Source organism: Clavelina lepadiformis, chromosome 7 (assembly GCF_947623445.1).
Source record: "Clavelina lepadiformis chromosome 7, kaClaLepa1.1, whole genome shotgun sequence".
Taxonomy (NCBI): Eukaryota; Metazoa; Chordata; class Ascidiacea; order Aplousobranchia; family Clavelinidae; genus Clavelina; species Clavelina lepadiformis.
Window position 1 is genome coordinate 2,381,934 of NC_135246.1, and position 11,886 is coordinate 2,393,819.

Below are 11,886 nucleotides of genomic sequence, written 5' to 3' on the forward strand. Positions count from 1 at the left end.
ATGTTTACTTTAAAAAACCCAGGTTTCGAGTCGTAGGAAAGGGCAGAAAAATCCGGGTTTCGGGTTCGGGGAAATACCGGGTTGGATACACTGGACAGATGTGCGCTCTATGTGCACTTTAATGCGTTTTAAAGTGGACCTGTGACGTAACAATAAACGATATTAAGTTAAATATGCAAGTACATATCTGTTTCACGTATACTGCGGTTACCGGACAGGTGCCGGTATGGTTTTATCGATGTGGAAACAACTGATTGGTGATTGGCATCTCTCAATTTACTTCGACAACTTTGACAAAATTTTACTTCAAATATCAAAATAATAAACTCACCTCGTGCACTGACCAATGCAAACCAACTTCGCTTTATATTCATGTTTCTTATCGAAGACCATTTCCTCTCTTCAGGATTGTAACTTTCACATGATGATGGACGACCAGTGTCATTCCAACCACCAGCACAATAAACAAGACCTACAAATCATACATAATAATCAGACATAATCAGATGAAAATTTATACAAGAAGGTTTTTGTTATATCTTAATATCACATTAAAATTATAGTATCAATGAAGTCTATACGGAACTAATTGTGACGTGCTGTATTTTTTGTTTCTAATACTTTGTTGAATACGTCAGTTAATTTCGTGATTTACTTGACCGTAAGTAATTACTAATTATGTAATTTTTCCTGCTACCGCGCGCGTTGTTTTATTGTAATACTGTGATATCATTGTTGTTTATTGGCAAAGCAGGTTTATATCACAAGTAATTGCTTAATATTGAGTTTCAATTTCGCAAAATTTGCGTTTCTTTTCAATGGTTGTCACCAGAAAAAGTTGTCTCTTTATCTTCTTTATATTACAGGCAAATTGAAATGTAATTAAAGGTTATTTATTATTTATTATGGTCGTTATTAATCTCACTTATTTTCTTACAAACATTTTTCCAAACTTAATTGCTTACCGTAACGTTATCGACGTAGTGTGTGATCTACTTTTGCACGAGATGCAAAAGCGATATTTCTCCTGGGCTTTGTGCAGTGTAATACCATTTCAACAGTTTAGCAGTGTCACTGCCATGCTTTCCATACTTGCTTATGTCGTAACAATACTTATCAAAGGATGGTTATTACGTCACAATATAATGTGTTATTGCCCGGTTTTGGAAAACGGCAATGTGCGCCATGAGCCGAGTGCAGATATCGCACGCATTTCAATTGCGTTCACACAGACAGTACATACAGATTAAAAAATGGTTATCGATGTTTCGTGGGCATAACATACCAAAACGTAGGTTACATAATAACGTATTATAATAATATGTACCAAACGTTTGTAACAGCAGCTCCGTTACGTAATTACATAAGTATTTTACTTATTGTCAATTACGTGCAACACTGTTTGAAAGAGACGAATGTTAAAATGTTAAACATCGGCATCTACAATCGTAGAAGGTTCTAAATACTCTATTTATCTACTAATCAATTGTGGCAAGTGTGCCCAAAACATATTTTCAGCATGTGATTCCATCAAATTTCCTATGACATTTACAACAAATAATGATAAGCAATTACAGGTGCAGTTGGACACACGTTTTACAACGCAAATACGATGTTTGCAACATGCGAATGCGATTGATGTCCTGAAACGAGCCGGAGTGAAAATATTTTTAATCGCCAAAAAGAGCGGAAACGTCAACGACACCAGCGTGCTCTTTTTTTTATAAAAGAAGGTAAGCACGAGTAACGCTCTTTTTATCATTAATTAGCGAGAGCAAGAGCGACTCTCTTTTTACAAAAGATGTTGCCCACAATCACTGCCAATAACTTGAATGAACTTGAACTTGCAAGACATAATAACAAAAACAGTCTGCGTTAATATTAGCACTTGGATTGTTATGACATCATAATAACTTACCATCCAATAAAGTTGATGCAAATCCAGATCGCTTTTGTCCCATAGAAGGTAAGTTGCTTTCCCACTTTGGATTCTCATTATTCAAGTCCAACATCTCAACAGAGTTGTAGCAAGTACTACCTTGCCTACCGCCCATCAATAAAATTTGTTGATTGTAATTTACAGCAGATGGCCACATCCGAGCAATGTTTGTATCCTGTATGATGAAACATCATTGGATAAAGTCAACATCAACTGAAGTGAATTTACTAACAATATCAACTAAATACTGGATATGGTGCTATTAATGGAGACGGCCTGGCCAGACTTTGGTATGAAAAGTATCTGCAGATAACAATACAATTTGAATAAATAATGGCCTATGGACATGGTCAATAAAGTTATGTGGTTGAGATGATTGTACATTGGCACATAACAACACAGGTATAAACTTTGTGCAGGCGACAATTCACAACAATCTATTCGATCAAGTAACAACAATCCACGACATTCCATGACCGCAAAGAATGTTTCTTAGCTCATAAAGTCATAACTTTAACATTCACTCTTCTTAGCAGCTTGCCAATTAAAAAAAAATTTGTGCTTTTAAAATAAAATGGTTTGTCGCGATAATTAAAACACTTTAACGTGGCAATATATTGCTGCTTCTCCGTCAATTCTATTTCGCCACAATTAAGTTAATACTCGCGTAAAGGGGTAAAATTTGAACATGCATGAGCATCTTGCTGGACACCAAACGTCAATTACTTGTATTTGTAACGAAAGACATTGTGACAAAACAATGTTCAAGACAATGGTACATTTCTCACAATGGCAAGCACAAGACAAGCAGCCTTGATGGAGTTTTGCTTTCTCTGAGCGCATTTCGGCGGTTTTCGATTCTGCGTTTTCAACAAAAACCTGAGTGCTTGTTATGAAGGCAAAGCACGTTGTTAAAAGTAGACAGTCACGTCAGGTGAAAATTTTCAAAAAAATTCGAAATAACATCGTATAAGGATGGACTTGAGCTGGCCCAACAACAAATTCGTGCCCGTCTTATTGTTATATGTTTGACGGTATAAACTTTTGTTCTAAGTTTGATCATTCTCGCCACTTTTCAAGTTTTTAATTATTTTTCTAATATTTGCTTCGCTTTAATTGTTTTAATAATTGCATTAATTAATTGCTTTGATAAATTTGCTCTGCAACCGCAACAAATTGAAAAAATATTTCAGTTCGAACTTCATCTGTTCATTCCTTGAATAAAAGTTTATCTTATTTTTACTTAATGAGTGAAATCTGCCTAAGCCAATTTTTACTGACAGAAAACATAACGATCTTATCTTCAGTCACACTGGGCCATGAACACACAGACATAGAGGAACAAATGATGCTTTCAACTCATTTCCAAGTGTAACAATACTGTGACAATAAGAACATGTCTATGACATCATAATCACAATTCTTTTTTGAAACAAAGTCATTATAAAGCAAACATACTGGCATGTTACTCCACTGAATTGTCTTGGTGTTGAACTTGGCAACACTTTGTTGACAACTCTCCCCACCAATGATAAGTATCTCTTCAGACTGACCTGGAAAAAATATTCAATTTTATTAGAACCAGCATGAAGCAAACACAGGCTGGTTGCAGACTGTGGACAATTTTTGTGGCAAGCGAAATGTTTGGATTTTTATTTAAGACTTTGTCTTTCATCTACTAGGAGTGATAAAGGTGGCGTCAAACACAAAAAATGTCATAAAATCTTTGTTTGTTTTATTCGAAAGTGAATTTACTAAAAGACTGATTACTCGAAAAATCCTCCATGGGGCCCTCTGAAATTTTGCATGTCAATTTAGTATGCTTTGAACTACCATTCCATAAAATGCCATTAAAAAACTATGATTCAAACTTTTTTTACAGAGGCGCAAAATAAGCACTACAATTTTTGGTTCAAAAAAACCAATTTTAGCTACTTTCATGCTAATTTTTAGCCTAATTCTGCACACGACCTGGGACATTGAAGCACGCCAACTGTTGGGGTAATTCACAGGCTACAAAACGACACCGACCATGCTGCATTCTGACTGGTCTAAACATGTTTTCTAAAGCCCTACGTAGGAGTACAACAAATTCATAAAGATCTTTGTTTCAAGTGTTTGACGCCTCCTAAATGTGTTATAACAAAATGCAAATGCCAAAAAAAATATTATTAGAAAGTACACATCAGAGCCATGATGGCACTAAGGAATAAACTGAAGGATAAGACGCAAAAATCGATCAAAATAAATATTGCAGTATTTGGTTGTAAGCATTGTTACATCATACAAAGTCAATTGTCAAATCTTCTGCTGCTGTTGCTACTACCACTAGTCGCTTAACCATTACCATCCTGGTCCATGTAGCGTTGTATATTAAATATTATGGGTTCAACAGCTCTATATTGCCATAATTCTGTTTAGCAAAGAATTAACTAATATTAATATAAAGCTGAAGTCAAAGCTTTCATCATAACCTTATAATTTTATGCACTGTCAAAACCATGAAACATTATACAGGGTTAGTTACAAGCAAAATTTATTTTAAGAAAACCAACATGTACGGAGAACCCCCGACAGTTACTGATAAAAAATAAACGCATGTTAAAAAAATTTACGTTATTTACCGCTCTCTCACCTGGTTTTGCCTTACAAGCTGAGGCTTCAGATATTCGAGAAACGAGTGATGTCACAAGAAGTTGCATGCAATCCGTGGAGTTGCAAACCAGTTTCTAAATAATTAAAACTGAATCATGTTAGCACTTTACATATTAAGAAAACATATTTTATCATGTATGGCTTTTTGCAAGCAAAAACATTTTTAAACTCAAACTCTTCAACATTGACTCATAACATAAGGTAGCAGTACTACATGTTAATCCTCACACAATTTTTAATTTCTTTTCAAAATTGACACAAAACTTTGCGGTGCATGATGATGCAAAGAAATAAGCAATATGTGCAATACTTTATGCAAGTTACCTCCTTTTGAACAACTTTTATTAAAAAATCTTTAGATAAATTTTCCAGTTGAATGAGATGAAACAAATCACCAAAGTTTTTCCATCTATCATCGAAATCATAAAGTGCCCAAGCAACTGCACTCCTGTACTTTTTCTCATCGATCGAATCCTGAAATTTAATCAAGGCTAGGGTGACATCATAGGTACCTTTATATTATCACAAATGTATGATATGATGGAGGTTAAAGCTAAGAATGATTAAAAAATGGTTGAAGAAATATATCATTGCAGACGGTATGAACATCGCCATTTAATATTTTGATTTAATGTCTTAAATTAATAGTGAAATTATATTAACTGCCAGAAATATTAGAAAATTTAAATCGCGTTATCTTATTCGAGAAAAGAAGTATCGTGCAAAATCTGGCAACAAACATTCAAAGTTGTTCATGCATATATGAGCCAGCCTACATCATATGCTTTGTTTAAAAAAAGACAACTTTAGCAATGCTTCTTCACTTTCAGTTATAAATGGAGCACAGGGTAATGCAGAATTTCTCAAAATGTAACTAACATACCGCATTTTAACCATTCTAGCATGAAAGTTTGGATTACAATTAGCTTCTTGCAATTACAACATTTCACATAATGGGGATCAAGTCAATTAACCGTGAACAAATTAACCGGCGACAATTGGTCTTGATCAACTGACCGGCAACAAATTGGCCGGCGACAAAAATCAACCGCTATGCATTTCATTTTTATTTTTTACGCAAATTAGCATTGTTGTTTATTCAATTTATATGATTTAAGTGATAATATGATTTAAGGTCAGTTGGTGCTAGGTAAATTTAAGTCACGGTCAGTTGTCCCTGGTTAGTTTGTTCGCGGTCAATTACACACGGTTAATTGTCGTGGAACCCACAAAATGATGTAAGAACTATCAAAACAAAATGTTTAATTTAGATACTGTACAAAAATCATTATAAGACAAAAACATTCTAAACTTACTTCAACACTTTCCAACTTCAGTATAGCCTTGACATCATCAACACCAAACTGAAGAAAATCTCCACTTTTCAAAACTGCTCCGAGATTTTTAGAAATGAAAGTTTCCGCTGCTTGAACAAGATCACCCATGTCGTATCGGTTTGAATAAGATCGAATTTTCAAACAATTTTCTCCATTGAGAGATGCTTTGAAAAATTTCCTGCAGTATTCCTTCAAACCTTAAAAAATCTTCCAATTCATTTAGGGATAAAACCTATTACTTAATTGCAATGTTAACTCTGTTAACAGTCACTTATTTTTTACACCAATTTGAGTTTACTGAATTATGTATATTCAATTCAGTATTAAAGGTATGTAAGGTGTTATTAATTTATTTAAGTAATTATTTGTTATTTACTTATTTACTAAAGGTATTATTTATTTATTATTAGGTTAAAGTATTGTGAGTACTAAAGGTCCTGGGTTCTAGTTGTATTAACCGATTCCACATATAAAAACATTTTTTAACAAATTGAAAATCCAAACTTTGCACATTTGCACAAAAGTGTCCACAGTATAAGCTACTTTTATGTGAAGCTCAAATCTTGCAACCTTTATGCACAGCGTTATATCAACAAGTATCAAAAAATCAGCTGTAATAATATCAGTTACTTGTAATGCGTAGATATTCTGCTGCTTCCAGTACATCATATACATTGTCATGAGTGAGGATTATGCATGAAGTGTATATGAAGTTAATGATCGATGCCATTGTTGGACCACTGGTTTCTTTAACACTTCCTTCGTTCGAATAACTTTCTTTCATCTATAAAGAACAAAGCCTTAGCAAACACTTAAAACATGTTACATACGTTACTGAGTAAGCTAGAATCTTGTCTATTCCACCTTTGTAGTGAACATTTTCTTGAAATATTCTGAGAATGAACCAACTACACATTTGTGAACAGGGAATTGTTTTCCTCCAGCTTTTATTGTGAAATCACAGAAGTCCTTTGTTGATTTTCTTTCCCTTTGTAAAACGTAGATCATGTAACAAAAAACTGTCATTAAGTACCAACATTAAGTATTTGATTAAGTACCAGCACCAAAAACCAGGATTAGCAGGATTTCATTAAGTTATCAAAAAGTCATTCATTAATTATCAAGAATCAGGATATCAATAAAATAAAAAGTTACGATTTGTCACTAGTGTTTTTACTTGCAATAAAATATCCGAAAATACATTAAATATGTTCAGCTTTCAAGCTGTGCAGTTGTAATGTGCCACAAACGAAATACATTCATCCTGGTTTCATTAATTTCGTTTGACGATGACTATTGTTATTTTGCTCTTGTGTTCAATCTGCGTTCTGTAAATTGACGTAACGAGTTGCTGCACAATAGGCAACATAAAATGCAAAATACACTGCTGTTGCTATGAACGACATCATACAATACTTGCATTCAATATCTTTATCAACACATGGCTAGTAATTAACAAACGTTTTACGCACATAGTCATATCAAGTGTGTTGTAAAACATGATGTAAATTGGCGTAACGTCGCTAAAACTATGTTGGTACGTCTTCAGATTTGCTGCTGACGCAGGTTTATGAAATCCAATTCACTTAATGCTTTTGATGTCTTTTTGCGAAAGAATGAAACATTGAAAGCGCAATAAACAACCCACTATTTTATCGCTGCCCTCAAATGCGTTAAAGTACTCACAACGATCATCTGTTGTCTGCAGTCACTTCCTACTTGCAATGTCACGTAATCACATAACACTGCTGCACCTCACGCTTGTCTGTGTTGCAATTAACAAGCAGATGCTACTATGATGAATTACGCATGTTAATTGTCACTTACTGATTGCTAAACTACACAGTGCTTTCAGCAACACATTGCACCAAAATAATGCAAGTAGCAAACGATGACTTTTCATTTAGAACTCAAGTTTCTTTCCATCTGTAGTAAATTACTATACATTGGTTGTTTATATTAAAAATGAAGCCATAAAATTGGTGGCATTAATCATAAATCTTATAATAATATACTGAAGTCTAAATATACTGAATAATATTATACTGAAATCTGTATATTATATATTTGTTCATGAACCTTCAAGCATCTATTCAACCTTAAGTAGGGAAATTTCTTTCTTACTCGTTACTGAAAACAGCTTTTAAAATTCGCGAACGAGTAAACTCTCTTCTTTTCAAATCTGGTGTTAAAATATGACCCAAATAATTGTAAAACCTGATGCCTCTTATAGAAATACTCATAATGATTTTCGCCAGTGAGAAAACTGAACTTCATCACGTTAGACGAGAACTTCAACATGTAATGTATCGCAATTATAAGCTAATGGCTTATAGGTTAATGAATCAATAAAGACCAGCCTAAAATAATCAACCTTGTAACCATTTATTGCACATCTACATCATCATCTGCACGTCTACTACATAATTACAATCGCGTTGCAGGAAGAAAAAGGTTTTAAAACCTGGGTTCAAACATGAAAATGCGACGAACGAAATGCAATGAAGATGTACAAAGGCCTAAGCAATTGAAATCGTGAGGGGACCGTGGCTAAGCATTATTGTTAAATGAGTACAATAATTGTCTTTGAATAATGAGCATGAGATACACGCATAAGCATTATAAACATCACATAAGCATGAGTTTATACAAAAATATAAGCACAGGGCTACCTATAACATAACGGAAAATTAGAAAGTTTGGACAAGTCAAAATTTTTTCTGAGATTTTCAACACAATCAAAGAAAAGTGTTTCGCACAGAGTTTAATATTTTTCGTAACACAAGTATATATATGCTATATCTATGCATGAACATTAGCCAGGAAAATATTCAGTTCAGGGTCATTCCATTTATATAATCATCAATTTTTTTTAAATGTTGTAACCACTGGAAGGGATTTTGTTTGTTTTTGTATAGGTGATAGAGATTAAATAATTATGAACATAGGAAAAAATTTTTTGAAATACCTCCACCAGTAGCCGAGATACAGTATTTTGAAAATTTGGCCACTAGTAGAATTTTAGGTGGTGAGCGCAACCATTTTTTCACTTTACATGTTCATTTTTTGGTTGTAAATGTTTGCCCCAACTCACAATGCCCTTTGAGGCAATATTTCTGGGCGTTGGAAAAATGTTCTAAAAAAATTTTTTTTTTGAATAATGCAATTATCATTCCAAAATTTTACTAAGTTTGGTTGATGTAAGTTTTGTCTTAGACTAAATAATCTATTTCAAAAATAGTGAATAAATATCTGTTCTGTTGGACACATCATAATATGGTTAAGTAGCCCAGTAAGCAAAAAATACTTGCTTCAATAATCATGAGAGAGCCAAAGTTGTACCATAATACATGATGATATCGAAATTACAATCTCATTTAATGACACTATACCATTATACATATACAAGCTTGTTTCACACATATTCAAACAGGCTATAGAATTGATGCACGAAACTGTGATAACTAAATATCTTAATAATAATATGGTAGTATTTATGTTTTGTTACACTCGACTTATGCAAGGAAAGAAAGATTGTGTCAGTGTGGCAAGTCAATGTCAATGCTTACAAGCAAAAACGATTAATTCTTTGTAACTTAAAAGAACTGTGTTTCGAATTTCAAGAACAACATCCAGATATCAAAATTGGTTTTTCCAAATTCTGTGTCTTGTGCCCTAAGTGGCGTGTCAATGTTTCTCATAGTGGCACACATTCAGTTTGTGTGTGCACACAGCACCAGAACACCACCTTGCTCTGCAATGCTGTAAATCTAGATCAAAATTACAAAAGTTTAGTGTCTATGATGGTCTCCAATATGGAAAATAAAATGTGCATGATCCATAGGTGTGCAGATTGCCCAGGAAAGGAAGTTTTGTAACTGTTTTTAAAGGAAAAACTAACAGGTGAATCTGAGGCTGACATAATTTATACACAATGGCAGACCACTGACCAATCAACATTTAAAGCATTAGTTTCTTCCCCATCATCTTTTGCAGAACTGCAAACTGAAGCAGTCGACAAGCTAACTGCACACTCTTACATAGCTAAAAGTCAAACTAAATATTTGTGCAGTAACACTGAACAGTGAAACTAAATAAAATAAATATTGAGCAAGTTGAATAATTTACACGAAATTAGCAGCAAATTAGCACCGCTTGAAATTAACAACTTACTCATTCAAGTTGTTGAGTATTTCAGTGGCATGGTTGTTGTTGAATTCCATCTTTTCTAGTTTGATGCAAAAAGCAAATAATAACTGAGCTAAACCTTGAGTTTTAAAAAAATCCTGCAACTGTTTAATCAAAGGCTTAGTTATAGCCCAGCCTACATTTACTAATCAGGACAGCAAAAGAAAGCTACATGGATGGGGCCGGTTATGCTCAATTGCCCCTTTCGATGATTCTAAACTTTTTCAAAGTTTTACTTCCCTGGTATGATCATGCCCTTACTTTAGGTTATGTGTGAAGCATTGCAGCCTATGGCTAATGCAAACACAAAGTTAGCAGATTAGAATTATATAATATAACACACAAACAAAATTCGTATGACAGTGTAAATTTTGACTATTACGTCGATATTTATTTTGTTCTCAAACTAAGTCTAGTTTGCAAAGTCGAGAGCGCAAACCTGAAATTTATCTCAGGTGTGCAGCTATCATGAAATATAGACTAGGCCAGGGATGTCCAACCTTTTATTAAAGTGGGCCGCATTGTCACTTGAGATACTTCAATGGGCCTCAGAACCTATTAAATTTCAAGAAAAATGGGTACATAAAGTACATACTTTTGGAGTGAAAATGACTAACAGGCCGCACAAAAATCTCAGGCAGGCCGTAGGTTGGACATCCCTGGACTAGGCAAACTGCAGAGTATGGCAAGAGCGTGCTCAACATATTTTTGGTGAAACAGTATTGCACAACGAGAGAAGAGCAAGTTCTCTGAAAAAAGGATACACTACTTTTTTCTTCATTTATTATTATAAAAGGCCGCACCTTGTCTACCACAAACGCTGGACAAGCTTGGAGTTGTGACACACATCAGAATTTTGCTTTTGCACCTCCGAGATTTGGACAAAAACAGCTCTGCAGTCTGGTCCGACTGGAAAGCACGGCAGTTTTCTTCAAGAAATCATGCGTGCAAAACCACAAATTGGGTCAAGATGGCGAGCACTGAACAGATTGGAAAACTTGCTAAGTGGCTTAAAACTTAAAACCAATTGCACATAAAATGCTTTATCTTGCTGCGTGGGGGATTTTTCAACCAAAAACAGCAAACTTTCCAATCTGGTCGAACTGACACCTCATATCTTTGTTTATTTATCATAAATTGACGTTCAAACAACCAGCTGTTCTTTGTTTGTTTATTATAAATCGGCGTGCAGTATCCACACTTTTCACTACGGCCTTGTAGGCTACGTTTATTGTTGAATTATTTGGACGATTTAATAAATTTTTTATAAAAGCTTCCTTAAGCTATAGGGAACGATTGATAACTGGCCGAACTGGAGAGAATGGACGTTTTCAGCAATATTTTTGGGAGCGACAAACAACCAAAAATGACCAGTGCTGTTCGCAAAAATGCTCAGACGAAATGGAAATGAGCACTTAGGTGCGCAATTAATAATGTGCAACCTTAGACTTATTCAACCTTTGAATCAACCTTAAGTGCGGTACTGAGGTTCAGGAAAAGCAGTTCTTGAATGCAACTTTGCCAAAGTCTGGATATAGGCCTAGTACTAGTAGCCTACACACTGGGGTCAAACACCAGCTATCAGCCGGTTTTATATGGTCACATTTCCACTTGCAACAAAATAAGTGACAAATTCGTGATGAGACCATGTTAAACACAGGGCAAGTTACTAATGTACTGTGTACACCGAAGACCTTAGTGTACGGCCCATTCTCGATCCTTATCCAACCATAATTGTTACTAATCCACCAAAAGCTGCAAAAAAGC

The 11,886-nt window shown here is 34.5% G+C and overlaps 1 protein-coding gene across 3 annotated transcripts in view; it reads right to left on the bottom strand.

Moving 5' to 3' along the window:
• Nucleotides 1-11,886, bottom strand: part of LOC143465678 (kelch-like protein 12) — a 116,620-nt gene extending 104,734 nt beyond the window's left edge. Inside the window, exons 1-10 of one of the 3 annotated variants that reach the window (XM_076964090.1) lie at nt 10,105-10,252; nt 6,796-6,919; nt 6,562-6,715; nt 5,911-6,128; nt 4,919-5,068; nt 4,575-4,668; nt 3,398-3,492; nt 1,919-2,114; nt 332-472; nt 114-139 (exon numbers count right to left, since the gene is read on the bottom strand). In XM_076964090.1, the coding sequence (XP_076820205.1) occupies nt 129-139; nt 332-472; nt 1,919-2,114; nt 3,398-3,492; nt 4,575-4,668; nt 4,919-5,068; nt 5,911-6,128; nt 6,562-6,715; nt 6,796-6,919; nt 10,105-10,154 (1,233 nt within the window). In that variant the 5' untranslated portion in view covers nt 10,155-10,252 and the 3' untranslated portion in view covers nt 114-128. The other 2 variants (XM_076964087.1, XM_076964086.1) reach the window with 2 other exon arrangements.